Here is an 18,842-nt window from a genome sequence, read left to right as displayed (position 1 = left end):
TACAAGATTAATGTCATAAAAAGCAAAGAGATGGAATTACAAAAATAGTTCCAATAGTATGTCTTTACATTTATTTTAAATCAAATTTGGGTTTGTTTTAATGTTCTTGAGTTATTTACTGGTGTGTTATAGCCTGCTAAATTGTCCAGCATTATGTACTATTACGAGCTTAACATTGTGACTGTAACATTTGAGATTTATGGCCATGCCAACAATGTTCTATCTTTGTTTTCCTATAGACAGATATTACAGTGTACTATTATGTTCTTTGCAGATGCTGTGTATGTGCTATGCTACAGTCTCATCCTGCTGTCCATTGATCTGACCAGTCCTCATGTCAAAAACAAAATGTCAAAGAGGGAGTTCATCAGGAACACTCGTAGAGCAGCCCATAATGTCTCGGATGACTTTGTGGGCCATCTTTATGACAATATATATTTAATTGGCCATGTGGCTGCATAGCTCACTTCACCAGCTATTTTTTAGCAATTCTCACAATGCACTGAAGAATAGGAATCTGTGTTTTGGTTCCTATATAATATCTCTGGAATGTTTGGGATATTTTTACAGACTTTACAAACAAATCAAATGTACCACTGTACTGTGGGAGAGATGCTGCCACCAAAATTAACTGAATGCTCTGACATTTTTGTAATAGAGGAGGATGGTTTTAATTAAAACCATGAAGATAAGTTTCTACACTGCACTGATGAAGTATTACTACTAAGTGGTGGAAGGATGAACTAGAAAGGGTTGGACAATTATATTTAACCCAAAAATATGAGCCACTAGATTTTGCGTGCGTGTGTGGGTCTATGCGTATTTGCGTGCGTGCGCGCGTGTGTGTGCGTCCCTACGCGCGCGCGTCAGACACACGCACACATAACACACTTGAGTGGTTTACAGTAAAGCTGACATTTTATACAGTACACCATGGTGTTCAGGCTGTACCCCACCTCTTATTTAAGGTGAGCTGGTAAAGGCTCCAGCTCACTCGCGACTCTCATGATTACAAGAGGTTTATAAAATAAATGGATGGATTTTCTCCAGTTGGTATCAGTGCAATGGCTCAATTAGAAGCTTTGTGCTGCCTGTAAATTAGTGCATAATCCTTTTTCAATTTTAACATATTTGAAAATATGGCTGCTGAACTGCAGTCTTAGTGTAGTCATAGTTCAGTTCCATGCCATAAGTATCTCAAAAATGTTACTTTCAATTACAGATAAAATAACTGTAACCAACGTCACAGAGAACGTTAGAATGTCTTTGTAGTAATGTTTGTATGTACTTTTTTATTGCTTAAAGCTAGAAGAAAATTACCTCTGGAGCAAAATTACAGTAAAAACAGGATCAGTTGTAAGTTAAGGTGCTTTTTTTAAGTACAGTGGAGCCTCGGTCTTCGAACACAATCCGTTCCAGAAGCCTGTTCGAGAAGTGAATCGTTCAAATTCCGAATCATATTTTCCCATTACAAATAATGGAAAAAGATTAATCCGTTCCAAGACAAAAACCCCTGCCTTTTTTAAGCATTTTTTCATTTGCGCATTTTTGTCCAATCACGTCGCCGACCGCGCAACTGCACCGCGCTGGTTGCATTATTGTGACAGAGCCGCCGCTGAAATTTAGAAAATATTTTTAATGTCCTGATGTACTTTCCAAAATTTAAGCGGACATTAGTGCGCAGGGATCTTAATTTTGTCCGATCACGCAACTGCAGCGCACCGCCGAACGGGCAACCGTTGCGCGCCACCGACCGCGCAACTGCACCGCGCTGGTCGCATTATTGTGACAGAGCGGTCGCTAAAATTTAAAAAATATTTTTAAAGTCCTAATGTACTTTCCAAAATTTAAGTGGACCTCAGTGCGCAGGGAGCTTAATTTGGTCCGATCGCGCAACCGCAGCGCGCCGGGTGCTCAGTGTCTCATTGCTTTAGGAGCGTCTTTGTGTTTTATGATGGCTTTACTGCTCCGACTTGCTTCCTTTGGAGGCATCATTAGAGTTGATGCAATCCTCAGAGTAACGAGAACGTAATAATGAACAGAGTCAGTTGGCATGCGGGTCCTCTCGGCTCATCTCGCGAGGTTCGACAACTGAATTTCGTCCGACATCCGAAGCAAAAAAATCTAGAATTTTTTGTTCGAATACCGATTTGTTCGAGAACCGGAACGTTCGAAAACCGAGACTCCACTGTATATACTTTGTTAGATGCTAAAACAAAACTTCACAAATCAAAACTGAGGATGATACTTAAGAAATGTCGATACTAGCGTATGGATTAGAATTTTTAATTGTTAATGAATTTGTCAATAATAAGATTATGACACCTTCTACTAATTTAAAACTATTAGCAATAGATATTTCACTGATCATCAATGTTACCTTGACAATAGATCTTACACTATGTTGTTGAGAAGTACCGTATTTTTCGCACCATAACGCGCACTGGATTATAAGGCGCACCCTCATTGAATTTTTTTATTTTAGAAATGATTTCATATATAGGGCGCACCGGATTAAAAGGCGCATAAAATAGAAGCTATACTGCAACAAACTGAGGTTGACTAGGGTTGCGGTATGCATCCACTAGCCAATAACCAATGAGCTCTCTGTAAACAATTGCGTTTGTCAAACGATCTCCTACAAAATCGGAACTGACTAAAGTTCGATCTAACACATTGGTACTGCTTACTTATGTCTCCCTTCCATATCCATCCGTAAATTTACTCGAAACATTAACGAAGCAGCCTATTTTGAAACGAAATAGCCTCGTGCGTATAGCAGCTATCATTATAGCATTAGCCACCCGCAAACTCCCATGAGCTCAGCTCGCAGACTCCCATGAGTCTCAGCAAAGTATCGTGGCAGCCCCCTGTAAACAATCACGTTTCTCAAACTCTCTCCCATAAAAGTGATCGGAACCGACTAAAGACTGATTAACACATTGGTGCTGCATATTTATGATTCCGTTGGATATCGATCCGTAAACGTATTCGAAAACATTAACGCAGTGCTTCTCGATTATTTTCTGTTACGCCCCCCCTAGCAATAAGAAAACTTTTCGCGCCCCCCCCTACCCACCGTGACTATCCTAACTTGTCTTGTAAATCGTAAAATGTTGCACTGTCGCAAACGTCACAGAAGTAACAATGAGAGCGCCACTGCCCCCTGCTGGGAAGATGCGCAATTACACTTTATTCTAGTACTGCAAAAAAAAAGCCTGTTCCCCAGGGTCACACGCGCCCCCCCAGGTATAGCACGGCGCCCCCCAAGGGGGGCGCGCCCCACTATTTGAGAAGCACTGCATTAACGGAACAGCCTATTTGATTTCTATTTCTAAATGAAATAGCCTCGCGGGTACAACAGCTATTCAGTGACGCACCCTGACCACGGTTGCCGTAATGCTGGGAAGCGATGCGACCTTGTAATTTACCGTTTTTTTCCATGTATAGTGCGCAAAATTTAACTAATTTATTGTCCTAAAATCTGGGGTGCATATTATACATGGGTACAAAAAAAAAAATTTTAAATTCTTTTTTTTTTTTTATTTTTTTTTTTTTTCTTCAAAGAAAGTCATGGTACAACAAAACCAACAACAGAACTGACCGACAAAGTCGTGGAACAAAAAGACAGGGTGACATTACCAAAGACAGGAACAGAATGACAGTAACACATGCAATGATCCAACGGTGAGCGAGGGGCAGACAGGACTTAAATACAAAACACGTTACATCGATTGAGGTGACACAGGAAGAGAGGGGCGACGCGAACAGAAACTATGGCAACCTAGACACATAGCAAAACTGGGGACGAGACATGACAAATCTCCCCCGAAATAAAACTCACCTTTCTTCTTGTTTGTTGTCAATCGCGCATCGCATTCAGCCATCCTGCCCAACACACTTAGTCAAAAAAATCCATAATTGACGACACATCATTTGATGCGATGGTGCAATCCTTGATGGTGTGTTATTGTCAAATATTGTTTGTTTTTAATCTCCATCGCGGACCGGACGTCATACGGAGGCCGCCATTACAGATGCGCAGAACGTATGCGCAAGACACGTCAGCTATATTAAGAGCAAGATATGTTTTCTTCCTATTAGTTTCAATTCACAGTTTAATTAGCAGTTTCAATCAGCAAATAACAAAATGCGTATTACAGGTAATATTTTATTTCACAACACTTTGCCTTGTTCCTTTTGTCTCTGCTGTTCACTTCAAACACGCTCCATACGACCGCAATGCTCTTGTATCAGACGCTCGCTCGATCACCTGCTAGTTTGCTGTCTGTCACAATGTACCCTACACAAATCCGAAACATTTGTTGCGGCTCCGAGTCACGACGAGGGGCAAGTTTTGGTTTCCAAGGGTGTTTTTATTCCTCTTCAACGTCTCTCCCATACAGAGCCGCCTTTTTCACGTCCGCAGCCGATGCGCGCACGGAGCGGTGGTGCGTTTAGGGGCAGTCGGAGAAATCAACGGCAACAAAAAAAGTTACATCCAGCCTAGTTAAGACCATACCAAAGACTATAAAAATGGGACCCATTGCCTCCCTGCGTGTGTGACGATCATTGGGACTTAAAAAAATAAATAAAAAAATTAAAAAAAATTTTTTTAAAAAATCATAAAAATTGGGTGCGTATTATATATGGGTACAAGCTTTTTTCCAGCATCAGCATGCCATTCTTAGGGTGCGTACTATACATGGGGGCGCACTATACACGGAAAAAAACGGTACTAGTCGTACTAAAACATACTGAAACATTTTGGCAGAGTGCTGTGTACAACCAGTATGGATCAACAAATTCATCAATTGATCCATATATTTATTAGGCGCACTGTGATTTTTTTGAGTAAATTTTAAGTTTTTAAGTGCGCCTAATAGTGCGGAAAATACGGTAATTATTTAACATTTACATTAAAGGTCAATAGCCATGTAGCTATGCCTCCCCCCCCCCCCTTTTTGCCCCTTCCTCAAGTCATTGAAGTCAATACCATCTTGGTTTCATTAGAAATCAAGGCTTACTTGCAATTACATTCATTTTGTTGACGATCCAATAAAGACAAACTCTTAATGAAGTATAGCTTTTTGAAATAATGAAAGCCATTTATGTGGTATTTTTTGTTTAGAATGCTTTGTAACTGACATTGTATCACACAAATATGTAACTAGTTATTAAATCTTGCATTTGCTAACATGTTTGTAGTTTCTGTACTTTTATACCTTAGCTAAGATATGTAGCATATGAAAAATTAGTTTAGAATGTAGAATTTTGTAGAATGTTTTCAAACTTGAATGTCTAGTAGATGATATACTTGATGTAGATATAAATGAAACAAAAATGCAGGGGTGGTCCTTAATCCTTGCACCTTAGTTCTGCTGTAAATAATTTCTCAGTAAGGCTGTTCAACCTTGTGTACCCCATTTGGAGGCCTGTATTTACAAACGTGTGTGTGCATTGTATGTGTTCGTGGGTTCGAGATCAAGCAGCCCAAAACTAAATCCTGTCCAGACACATTATGACCTCTGATACTCGACCTCTGCGTGCGTGCGTGTGCACATGAGCGTGTGAGAGCAAAAGGGCAATATGTGGTTTTATGCACAGCAAATGAGAAGAGAATCGAGGGCAAGGCTACGTGACCTAACATCAAACAGACACACCTTTCCCTTCAGTTTATCTTGTTCATTTTAAAAATTAAGCTTGGTATCTTTATATTTTCTCAATGACTATGCATTTGATCATCTTCACAATGGGATGCTCGTGATTTAAAAAATAAAAATGTTGATATGATATACAGTAAAACATAATCTGGGCTGTCGATAATTTTAGTAAATTTGAATACTGTCTGTCTCAGTATACATAATCAGCAAAATGGGATAGGGTGTCAAATATTAGTAGTCATACCAGAAAAAAAGACCTCCTGGTGCGTTCTGAATTCATGGGTTTTGTGTTATATCTCGGAAGTAACATGAGCAATTAGCACTGTTTGTGCTTTTTCTTCTGATGATAATGATGTTGATCCAATTATACTGATACTGATGATGATGACGACGAAGGGCCTGATGTTTATTTTGGCCAACCCACAGCGGTGAACCCAGGTCGTCGTCTGGTGGCGTCTCCGTCTGGAGAGGCACACTTAAGCGTGAAAGAGATGATGGATGGCCTCCTGAGCTCAAAGTTTCTGCACTTCATCAGGATGGGCTGACACAAAGGCAAAAACGCACGTGTATACACACACGCACACACAATTAATGCAAACACAAACACACACCCCCACATCCACAATTGAGGCTGGTTTATATACTAAGTCCAACCTTTAAATACTACTCTACCAGGACTTGGATTGACACTGCCGCTACTGTATCTACAGTTAAAGCCCAACTTTATTATTGGCACCATTGTGTTTTGAGTCGGTGGGGAGAATACTCCTCAACTCCGCCGACACGCCTTCCATTGTGGAAGCAGGGCCTGGAGACTCTGAGATCTCTCCAATCTCTGGGGTCGAAGTCACTGAGGTAATTAAAAAACTTCTCAGGGGCAAGGCCCCAGGGGTGGATGAGATCCGCCAGGAGTTTTTAAAGGCTCTGAATGTTGTGGGGCTGTCATGGCTGACACGCCTCTACAACATTGCGTGGACATCGGGGATGGTGCCTCTGGATTGGCAAACTGGGGTGGTGGTTCCCCTCTTTAAGAAGGGGGACTGGAGATTGTGTTCCAACTACAGAGGAGTCACACTCCTCAGCCTCCCTGGTAAGGTCTATTCAGAGGTGGATTTCCAATTTGGGTAAAAAAATAAAAAAATAAAAAAATTCTATTGCAGTGACTATACTCACAATTACTACATTAATTGCCACATCTCAGCAACGGCCATCGGATATGACCGTCTGTAAACATTTATTGTTTTAGAGGAAACTAAATATTTTTGTTTTTAAATTACCTCCCTTACACTTTTAACAGGCAATGCATGGTCACCTCACCCTCGCTGCAAAACCCACACTGTAAAAAAAAAGTGTTAGATTTAGTCAAAATAAAAATAAAGATTTAGCAATTTCCATATATATTTAAAGTACTATATTTAAATCCAGCTATTGATCGGTACATGACAAAAGACTATTCTATCTAAAGAGGAAAAAAAAGTTACAAACATCAATTTTATGTTGTTCTTTCTGTCTTTCACGTTGAGCAAAGCGTAAAAAGACACGCACCAAACGTGAATATACTATAATACTTTTAAAGTAGAGCTCACGACCTGTAACGGCAGCGTTGCATGCTCCCAGCGCTTCAAAGCCTCATAAATGCACAACGCTTTTAACTATAATATTGTTAATGTGTAATTATAATGCACATGGTCTATGTCTGGCTTTTAGATCCCTCTCCTTGCTGAGTTGGAGATCCGACGTTAGGACATTAAAATTATGACAGAAGTAAAAATTCCAACATTTTTGGTGGAACCTATACACACATCATTGGTAGTAGCACAACATGCGCTATGCAGGCTCCATGTCCACACCAATAGGAGAGGAACATTAGTTTTCTGATTTACCAGAAATCTTTGTAGCCTTATGTAACGATAGTGGAAGTGGCGGATGGTAGTCTTTATGAAACTGTAAGGGACATGTCGCCCCCCTCCCCTTTGACACCTGCGGCCATGTGTTTTAGTATGTGTCTACATGTGCTCATGTTCAAATATCTGTTGCTTACCAATGGCGATGGTAAAATCCCCTTACTGAAGAAGAGCAGTTTGTACCCCAATCATTATTAATAGTTACCGACAGGTCTCCAACTTACCGTTTTAAAGTAAGACTTCAAAAAAGAAATTAGAAAAGTCTCCAATTAAATTGCACGTAAAAGCTTAGCATGTTCATAAAGTATGATGCACGATTATCTGTGACAATTCACTTACTGTACTCGGTCGAAAATAGCATGCTCAGTAAAATATCATCCTCAGCAGGTTTATCATCATGTTATCTAAATTAAGAGTGAGTCCACAAGTTGGCGTTTGAAGTTTTTAGACACAGTAATTACTTGGTGACTGGCATCAGTTAACGGCCTCTGCACTTTGTTAAATGCTACACGATCAAAGAGTGAGGAGTTGCGTTAGTCTTGTTACGCTTAATAAAATGGGAACTAAAACATTGCTTGTACAGTTAATAGAGGTTTAATGATTGCACCAGTTTGACTATGGAAGGATTTTTTCTTGCCCATTTCTTCTGCACCTTCAAAAATGCTGCGTTAAAAACAACCCAATTTCGGTTAAAAATTGGACCGACCCAGTAAATCAAATTGACCCACCTTGCTGGGTTGTTTTGCCCAAAACAAACAATTTCGTACAAAATAGTGCAACAAATTGGGTTAGTCTTTTGTAAATGAACCCCAAGTTTGGTAAAATACCAAACCCGACTTGGTCCAATAGTTAAACCAGCAGTTTTAAGAGGCTGCGGTTCTTTTTTTCTATTATGAACAAACCTGCAGAAAATATTCTGTTATTACACCTTTCATTGTATTATCGCTCTTTGTTTCTGATATCTTAAAAGAAATCAACATATTTGGCACAAATGCTTTTAATGGATAATGGCATTCCTTTTTCTGGCAAATGCATTCAAGACATCAAAACTGATGTGTCAAATGCCCCTTGAGAGTTTACTGCCTGATTGGCATCTGTAAAGCAGGCTGTATTAAGGAAAAAAACTGTTGCCATGCGCAATCATGACAGCTTTTGAAGTGTCTCAACTCACGACTTCTATGATGGAAAAGAATGGTCTGGAGTGGATCTCCCAGAAAAGTGTGTCTCTAGTGGAAACAAGGGCTTTTTCATCTTTGCTTTGTGCTTCCTCTAGCCCAGAGCTCATGCAGTAAGTGCAGCTCTAGTAGTCTCAACTGTATTTTTGGAGGTTCTGTGGATTTAAATTCTTCATAATCTATGAAATGTTAAAATTTTATTTAATCTTTAGCTTTTTGGTTATGTTTAACCTCTATTTAAATCCTTTGTCACTTGTATATGATCAAACGTATACATCGTTTAATTTTTTCCTTGTCTGTCTCGTCGCCTGTAACATATTTTCCCATTTCCATAATGCTCAGTTCTCACCTCATTCAATCTCCTCCTTCTTTCCTGTCTCTGATGAAAACAAAAGCTCTCCACTCTCGGCTGTCTGAAGCTGCTCTCATCGCAGTAAATCTACTCGTGGATGAACACAGGACAGACAGAGAAAGAAAAGTAAACTAAAAACATTCTGTCTTTGCACTTTTTTTAAACTAATAAATCATGAATGACAACGCCTGCGCTTTTGTAGTGTGGCTCTGCCATCTGCCGCTGTGTGTTGCACAACATCTGACATGCGTTGAGACATAGAAGCCAGAGCGCAAAGCTCTGCATAACTGATTATACAGAGAACTCCCCACCTCATAGCAATTCACAAATTCACCTATTTGTGTTTTTTCTGTGGAACCCGATGTAACAAATGAAAGGGAAATCGGTCCTTTATGTAGGTGTGTCATCAGCTAGAGCCTGTGTATAAGTTGTCACCTGATTTCCGCCAGTTAGTGGCCAGACATGGTGGGGGGGGGGGGGGGGGAGAAAAATGCAAACTACACTCTCATTTCCTGGTCTACACAACTCTCTGTGATGCAAAGTGAAGTGTGGTTGAGTGTGCTACTCGTGTGAATAAGAAAACCCTCTACTGGGCTTGTGTTATCTTTTTTTTTTTTTTGCGTGCGAGTAAACAACGAGCATTTTTGATATCCCAGCATTGATGTGGATTTTTGCCTCTTGTCTTTTCTCCTCTCTACTAACCCAAGCTTTTCAACCATCTAGGGCACCCTATTCAGTGCCCAAGATGCCTGAAGAGGGTGCCAAAATCCTGGTTAATGAAAAAGAAGTAATTGTCAGACTTTGCTCAATCCCATTTCTCCCCTTTCTTCTCTTCCTTTAGCCCAGGGGTCACCAAACTACGGCCCGCGGGCCGGATACGGCCCGCGGGACCGTTTAATCTGGCCCGCCAACCCTGAATAAATTGTATTATTAAATTTTTTTTTTTTTTTTTTTTGCTCATTTTGCCTGCAATGACTGCGTTTCCCCAGTAGATGGGGAAGCGCTCGCCTGCGCATTTACTACCGGAAGCCGTGTCAGAAAGCTCGGTGCACACTCACAAGTGCGTGTACGGACATGGCGCACTCGCGCTCTATTTGTATCAGTCCCGAATTTAGAGCGTGGGCTGTGACGACAGCATTCTTGTAATTCGCGCGCTGAGCTTTCAGATGCAGTTTTGCGCTAAAGCCACCCACAAACCTTCCCCTGGAATCCTTCCGTTAAAATGTCGCCCAAGTAAAGCAGTGCCGAGCGTTTAAAAGAGTTGCCAATTTGGCTCGACGTACGCGACGTGACGTTCAGCCACATGAACGTCAACATCTACCCGTCACAGATCGAGGTAAACGGACCAACACCTCGGATCTCGCCTAAGAATTGCCACAACAAATTTTACTCCAGACTATGACGCACTATCAAACTTTAACAAAAAAGACAGCAGTGTCTACAAGCCTACTGGAACCTACAAAAGGATTATAAGGAAGGAACACAAGAACTTTAAGAGACTGCTCATATGTGTCAGAGAGGTTCTGCTCTGACAACTGAGCTGAACTTTTATCTGTTAAGATTGTGTATGGCACAACAGAAAGTTAATGTTCCATGTTTTTTTTTCTATGAAGAACCCAGAGAGAGTTATTTAGTTATTTATTTCCTGTTTTTTCTGTGAAGAACTCAGAGAGGGTTTAGTTATTATTTATTTCATTAATAGTGTTATTATTTGTTTCCTGACTTTTTTTCTGTAAAGAACCTGGAAAGGGTTATTAAATAACCGTTATTTGGTTATGTGTGGCTTTCTGGAAAACAATAATTTTTTTAAGCTCCCCTACGATCGTCACACTTTTTCTGTTACAAACTGCCACCGGCCCGCCATCAGAGAAGGGAAAGGTTATGTGGCCCTCACAGGAAAAAGTTTGGGGACCCCTGCTTTAGCCCCTTGTTTGGTGGGCAAAGATGAAGGGTTAAACATTTTTTACCCCATTTGTTCTATGAACCCTTGCCTCTTGCTGACTGGTATATTGTCATTATGACAACTATTTACACTTCCAAGATGCTGTCTTGTGGCAAATTAATGTCACTCTTATTCATCACTTTTAATTTTCAATTTGTTGGGAAGTTAACAGGTAAATGCTGGATTTAAAGGTGAGTATTTTGAAATTGTTTATTATAAACATATCCTACCAGCTAATAAGGTGCATACATTGGTACATGATTTAATTTTATCTACTCTAGAATTTTTCTTTTTTAAATAGAAGCAACACATTTTGACAAACTGACATTTATTGCCTAATGTTAGCCAATAAATAAGACCAACAATAACCACTATATAGGACATAACTATTTGGAAACAGAATATATCTCTAATAGACAAGGACATGATTTTTTTTTTTAATAATAAACAGGAAATGTCTGAAACATTTATATGAATACAGTTTGTCTACCATTTGTCCTTTAATAACTGTGAAGCTGTAAACTTTACTGTGTAAAGCAAGACAGAAGGAATGGAACGAACCCGCATCCTCTGCACTGTGAGGGAGATGTGCTAAGTCGACCACTGTGTGACCGAAATTTCAGGTTCAGAGTTTGGCTTTAGCCACTGGTGTTTCTCCAGCAGGTAAACGAGCTTGAGCATGTGAGTCTTACCTGCTGGTTGAATAGAAGCATCTGGAGATGAAGCCAAACCGTGGCAGGTTTTTTAACTTTCTGGATCTGGATTTCCTGTCTCTGCGCACGTGGATACACGCGCGCGCACACACACACACACACACACACACACACACACACACACACACACACGTATGGAAGTACAGTGAACAGGGCATCAAATAGCGCCGGCTGAACCCCTTGAGCCAGTGCAGCTACGAGTATTGCCTTGCTCAAGAGCACCTGAGCCATGACGCAAACAAGCATCTCTCTGAATGAGACTTGAGCCCTTAGCCACTGTGTCTCGCTCTTCATGATTTTAAGGTAGTTTGGAGCGCCTCAACCCCTACATTGCTACTTCGTTCTTTTTATTTGTTGACTTGCAAATAACAAAATGGGGAATTAATACCACAGCAACCATCTAACTGCAAAATATAAAAAATGGGAGAATAATAACTTTAACCTCTTTTTCTTGTGCAGACTATAATCACACACACACGTGGGGACACATTCTCACACGCGCACACACTCGTTCACACGAACGGGTGCATTCGCACACTCTTCCACGCGCATGTCTACCTACTACATTGATGTTACTATAACCATTAACATCATCAATGTATTAGGTATACAAACGCTGAATAATAATCGTGCGGCCACCTTCTTATAATAAACCAAAATACATCAATGATTATTTTGCCTCTCGCACATGTTACGCAGCGAGGTTTTCTGAGGTTTTCTTTTTTGTTAACAGATGTTAAGGGTCAATAGTTTTAGAGGTACATGAAGTGGCGTACAGATTATGCGCTGTTTTCTAAGGGAGGTTATTATTAACAAATACATAAAAAAAATAAAACGATAACACTAATTCTACAAATAATTTAAATTCTGTATTTTTCATATTTTTCTGCTCTTACACTTGACAGAAATACGATCTTACAACATTGAATAATGGAGACCCTTACAATCAGGAATTTCATTTCGTTTCAGAATAACACTACGAACAATAACACTATCAGCTCTGCAATTGACTGACAATCAGTTAACAGTACGTGCTCCCAAAGTCTCCTGGGCTATCGCTCCAGCTCACCTGCAGCCTTCGTGAGGACAAGCGTACATGAATTGATATAATAATACTACCAGAAAATGGATGGATGGATAAAAAAAATAGTAATAATAATAATAACAGCAATTGTTAAATTATGTTATGTATATTTTATTATTATTCCCAAGTGCTTATTAAGGCACGACTGCTTAGTTGAGCTTCGCTTTTTAATTGCCATTTGTGAACTTCAACAATTGAGATAAAATTCGCTGACTTAGTACCTAATCACTTTAAGGCAGGGGTGTCCAAACATTTTGCAAAGCGGGCCAGATTTGGTTAGATGAAAATGGATAGAGGCCGACCATTTGCACCGAAATTCCTCGAACCATTACCATTGTAATTGAACTTGTAAATGTCTATGTCTGCAGATAGGTTGATATTGCAATTGATAATCTGTTGTCAATTGCACTACCAGAAAAGTTAAAGATTAAAATAATAATAAATTAAATACAAATGAACAATTTTATGAAAGTTGAATGGTTTTTTCACTAGATGTATTAAGTTTGTTTTATTGTTGTTATTGTTGTATTAATAAGAAGGGTGATATTGGTGTTTATGACTGCAGTAAACAGGCCAGGTGGCATCATGTCAGATTTTTAATCCAAATGAAATCATTCACCATTTTATCTTTTTTATTTCAACTTCATACGCAACAAATGACTTCATAAACACAAAATAATAATCCATAGTATTTTTGTTGTTTGTGATCACTGTGAGTGGGCGGCGCGGACGCGTAGTAGTGTGTCGAGTTCGTAAGAAGTAGACAGCTCTCACCAGTAGTCCATGTTTTTTTTGTTTTTTTTGCCTTTCCCTGTGCAGCGTCACTTGCAGCGTCTCTGGTTTTAGCGTCGCCTTAGTCCTTAGTGTGTGGACATTTGAATGAGGAAGTGTCTGTGTCATTGATTATCTTGCAAACGGTCACTTGTGTGCGCATGAACTGGGAAGGAACGGAGGAGACACGCTCGCAACCGATCATGAGCGATGGCTCATGTGCGCGTTCCCGTGAGGACGAGTTTAATTTCTGTGGCTCGCTCTGGGGCGCGTAGGTCCCCGCGAGAGTGCCAGCGGGCCACTTATTATTGATTTTATGACATAGTGCTTCGGGCCAGTTTAAATTTAGACGCGGGCCGCATTTGGCCCACGGGCCTGACTTTGGGTGGTTTAGGTGAAAATTGTTTATTTTATTTATTTATTTTTTAAGAACATACAGGTGTGATTTATGGAAAGTGCAGTGGATGACATATGGTAGGCCTGCAGCCTATATAAGCTACTGCATACTATTCGAAATATGCGCAATCACATGGCTGGAGTAAAAAAAAACTGAGCAACCGCGCAATCCGCAACGTTCGATTTAAATGAAAAATAAAATACAATTGTACGGCTTCATGGCTGTAGTATGCAGCCTATGTAATTGCATATAGGCCCATGTACGAAATAGCTTACAGTGGCCTAATTAAGATTTTTTCACAAGTGGTACCCTACTAGAAATATTCAACTGAAACAAATAATTGGCGCATAAATCCTTTCAAATAATCAGAATCAGCTTTGAATTCACAATCAGTTAAGAGAATGATTATTATTAGTATTAGTTTATGTTTATGCTGCGGTTTTGTTGCACTTTAGTTTGGTCCAAAGACAGCATTTTGTGAACATATTTGTCGGCCTAATAATTATTTAATGTGGGAGGCCCACTTTCCAGGTAAGTTGACAAGGCAGACAAACAGTGGCCTAATTACGATTTATTCACAAGTGGTAGCCTACGAGAAATATTCAACTGAAACAAATAATCGGCACATAAATCCTTTGAAATAATCAGAATCAGCTTTGAATTCACAATCAATTAAGAGAATGATTATTATTAGTATTAGTATATGTTTATGCTGCTGTTTTGTTGCACTTTAATTTGGTCCAAAGACAGCATTTTGTGAACATATCTGTAGGCCTAATAATTATTTAATGTGGGAGGCCCACTTTCCGGGTAAGTTGACAAGGCAGACAAACTCGTTAATCGGAGCCATTATAGTTATTAGGCCACTTTTAGTTGGTATTCATCACGCACACCCGCTCTCACTCCTGATCCTCTTTCCCTCACAGTGGCGTAGCCAGGAATTTTTCCAGTAGGGGCGCGCGCCCACAGGAAAAAAAAATCGAACATCACCCACGCCGTTCGCTGATCGCTAAAACAACATCCGGGTCCGGGAGGCAAACGGTGAATGGATAACATCGCGCACATAGAATAGCGCAAGCACATTCGCGCAAGACCGAAAGACAAAAACGGCATGAAAATGAAGAATCAAAAAAGCTAGATTTTTTTTCAACCGGGGCGCAGGGAGTCCTAACCGGGGCGCCGCCCCGGCTTGGCTATGCCACTGTTCCCTCATCTCCTTAAGTTAGCGAATAACGATGAATAAAAAGCTGTGACAACCAATGTTTACATGAGAACCCAGAGAAGAACAAAATGAAAATGTGACAGCCACGTATTTTTTCTCTCCTTCAACTTTGCATGCATGTATGTATGTATGTATGTACGTATGTATGTACGTACGTACGTACGTTTGCAACTTTGCATACATGTATGTATGCATGTATGTATGTATGTATGTATGCACGTACGTACGTACGTGTGTGTACGTACGTACGTACGTACGTACGTATGTGTACGTATGTGTACGTATGTGTACGTACGCAGTTAGTTAGTTAGTTAGTTAGTTAGTTGGTTGATCGCTGTACTATTGCTTAAAATTGCTCGCTATTTGTCCGTCAAACCTACTACCTCCAGTCCAGTCTTGAGGTGCCGAGACATCCTTGCAGAGTGCTGGGAGGTTCTGCAGAGATGTCTGGATTATGATTGACAAAGGCGCAAAAACACGCTCAGCCGTTTAAACAACCAACAACAGCAAGTGCGCCGCCGAAGACACTTTCCTTGCAGATAAATGAGGTGAGTGCACAGAGGTTATATCTCACATGCAGTCACCGTTACACTGTATATTCTCTTCCTGCTAAAGTGCAGTTACCCACCACTCCCCGCCCCTCCCAAGAAAGTTATGTTTTTTCTACTATGAACGCATAAATCACGTAAATTGTGCCCCATCTCCAGGTATAACATTATTTTGTAGCTCTAGACGGCACAAATAAATAGATTTGTCAATGGAGGTTATTTTCAAAATTGCTGGAGTGCCTACATCACCGTTTATTTACCTTATCTAGTCCAGTATATATTTTGGGTTAGATCGGGGTTGATACGACAAATTGTGATGTCAATTTCTGGTGTGGAGTTTTGTAACAAGAGTTACATGAGTGGAGTCCATGAGTCGTCACCTTATCGTGGTGGAGGGGTTTGCGTGCCCCTATGATCCTAGGAGCCATGTTGTCTGGGGCTTCATGCTCCTGGTAGGGTCACCCATGGCAAACGGGTCCTAGGTGAAGGGCCAGACAAAGCACGGCTCAAAAAGCCCCTTATGATGAAAAATATATATGGAAACAGATTTCCCTCGCCCGGACGCGGGTCACCGGGGCCCCCCTCTGGAGCCAGGCCTGGAGGCGGGACTCGAAGGCGAGCGTCTGGTGGCCGGGCCTTCGCCCATGGGGCCCGGCCGGGCAAAGCCCGAAAAGGAAATGTGGGTCCCCCTTCCCATGGGCTCACCACCCGTGGGAGGGGCCAAAGGGGTCGGGTGCAGTGCGAGCTGGGCGGCGGCCAAAGGCAGGGACCTTGGCGGTCTGATCCCCGGCTGCAGAAGCTGTCTCTTGGGACATGGAATGTCACCTCTCTGGCTGGAAAGGAGCCTGAGCTGGTGTGCGAGGCAGAAAAGTTCCGACTAGATATAGTCGGACTTGCCTCCACGCACAGTTTGGGTTCCGGTTCAAGCCCTCTCGAGAGGGGCTGGACTCTCTTCCACTCTGGAGTTGCCCACGGTGAGAGGCGTCGAGCAGGTGTGGGTATACTTATCAAAGTCAAAGTCTGCTTTATTGTCAACATCTTCACATGCCGAGACACACAAAGAGATTGAAATTACGTTTTCCCTATCCCACGGTGACAAAACATATTACACGATAGACATACAAGTAAACAACTAAATATAGAAAACAAGAAGGCACAAACAATAAATAATAAGAGTAACAATAAATAATAGATGAATAGATAACACAACGAATAAAAGCCAGTGTGCATACAGACAGTAAAAGTACAGGACGCTACGCAGAACGGGGAAGCGAGTTCAGGATCCTGACAGCCTGGAGTATGAAGCTGTTTGAGAGTCTGGTGGTGCGGGAGCGCAGGCTTCTGTACCTCTTCCCAGAGGGCAAAAGCTCGAACAAAGAGTGAGCGGGGTGACTCACATCACTCACAATCGTGAGTCGTTATTGCCCCCCCGGCTGGGCGCCTGCACATTGGGGTTCACCCCGGTGAACGAGAGGGTAGCCTCCCTCCGCCTTCGGGTGGGGGGACAGGTCCTGACTGTTGTTTGTGTCTATGCACCAAACGGCAGCTCAGAGCACCCACCCTTCTTGGAGTCCCTGGAGGAAGTGCTGGAGAGCGCTGCTTCTGGGGACTCCATCGTTCTACTGGGTGACTTCAATGCTCACGTGGGCAATGACAGTGAGACCTGGAAGGGCGTGATTGGGAGGAACGGCCCCCCCGATCTGAACCTGAGCGGTGTTCTATTGTTGGACTTCTGTGCTCGACACGGAATTTCTATATTGAACATGTTCAAACATAAGGGTGTCCATGTGTGCACTTGGCACCAGGACACCCTAGGCCGCAGTTCGATGATCGACTTTGTAGTCGTGTCATCGGATTTGCGGCCGCATGTTTTGGACACTCGGGCAAAGAGAGGGGCGGAGCTGTCAACTGATCACCACCTGGTGGTGGGTTGGCTCCGATGGTGGGGGAAGATGCCGGTCCGACCTGGCAGACCCAAACGCTCTGTGAGGGTCTGCTGGGAACATCGGGTGGAATCCCCTGTCAGGAAGAGCTTCAACTCCCACCTCCGGCAGAGCTATTCCCACGTCCCGGGGGAGGCGGGGGACATTGAATCCGAATGGACCTTGTTCCGCGCCTCCATTGTTGAGGCGGCCGACCGGAGCTGTAGCCGTAAGGTCACTGGTGCCTGTCCTGGCGGCAATCCCCGAACCCGCTGGTGGACACCGGCGGTAAGGGATGCCGTCAAGCTGAAGAAGGAGTCCTATCGGGCCGTTTTGGCGTGCAGGACTCCGGAGGCAGCTGACAGGTACCGGATGGCCAAGCGGAACGCGGCTTTGGCGGTTGCCGAGGCAAAAACCCGGACGTGGGAGGAGTTTGGCGAGGCCATGGAGAATGACTTCCGGACGGCTTCGAAGAAATTCTGGTCCACCATCCGGCGTCTCAGGAGGGGGAAGCAGTGCAACGTCAACACTGTTTACAGTGGAGATGGCGTGCTGCTGACCTCGACTCGGGACGTCGTGTGTCGGTGGGGAGAATACTTCGAAGACCTCCTCAATTCCACCGACACGCCTTCCATTTTGGAAGCGGGGCCTGGGGACTCTGAGGCGGACTCTCCAATCTCTGGAGCTGAAGTCACCGAGGTAGTTAAAAAACTCCTCTGTGGCAGGGCCCCGGGGATGAGATCCGCCCGGGTTTTCTAAGGGCTCTGGATGTTGCGGGGCTGTCATGGCTGACACGTCTCTACAACATCGCGTGGACATCGGGGACAGTGCCTCTGGATTGGCAGACTGGGCTGGTGGTTCCCCTCTCTAAGAAGGGGGACCGGAGGGTGTGTTCCGATTACAGGGGAATTACACTCCTCAGCCTCCCTGGTAAGGTCTTTTCAGGGGTGCTGGAAAGGAGGGTCCGTCGGGAGGTCGAACCTCGGATTCAGGAGGAACAGTGTGGCTTTCGTCCTGGCCGTGGAACAGTGGACCAGCTCTTCTCCCTCAGCAGGATCCTCGAGGGTGCATGGGAGTTCGCCCAACCAGTCCACATGTGTTTTGTGGACTTGGAGAAGGCGTTCGACCGTGTCCCTCGGAGGGTTCTGT

At 42.6% G+C, this 18,842-nt stretch overlaps 1 protein-coding gene across 8 annotated transcripts in view; it reads left to right on the top strand.

Annotated features, from left to right (window-relative positions):
* The window catches only part of LOC133151015 (F-box only protein 8-like), a 43,891-nt gene extending 25,439 nt beyond the window's left edge, over nt 1–18,452 (top strand). For 4 of the 8 annotated variants that reach the window (XM_061273725.1, XM_061273726.1, XM_061273727.1 and 1 more), the window contains one exon: nt 6,090–18,452. In XM_061273725.1, coding sequence (XP_061129709.1) covers nt 17,535–18,452 — 918 coding nt within the window. In that variant the 5' untranslated portion in view covers nt 6,090–17,534. Of the gene's footprint in view, nt 1–274; nt 5,198–6,089 lie in introns of those variants that run through there. The other 4 variants (XM_061273723.1, XM_061273729.1, XM_061273730.1 and 1 more) reach the window with 1 other exon arrangement.
* Nucleotides 18,453–18,842: the final 390 nt, after the last annotated feature.

This window comes from Syngnathus typhle, linkage group LG3 (genome assembly GCF_033458585.1).
Source record: "Syngnathus typhle isolate RoL2023-S1 ecotype Sweden linkage group LG3, RoL_Styp_1.0, whole genome shotgun sequence".
Classification (NCBI taxonomy): domain Eukaryota; kingdom Metazoa; phylum Chordata; class Actinopteri; order Syngnathiformes; family Syngnathidae; genus Syngnathus; species Syngnathus typhle.
This window is presented reverse-complemented; position numbering and strand designations above follow the sequence as displayed.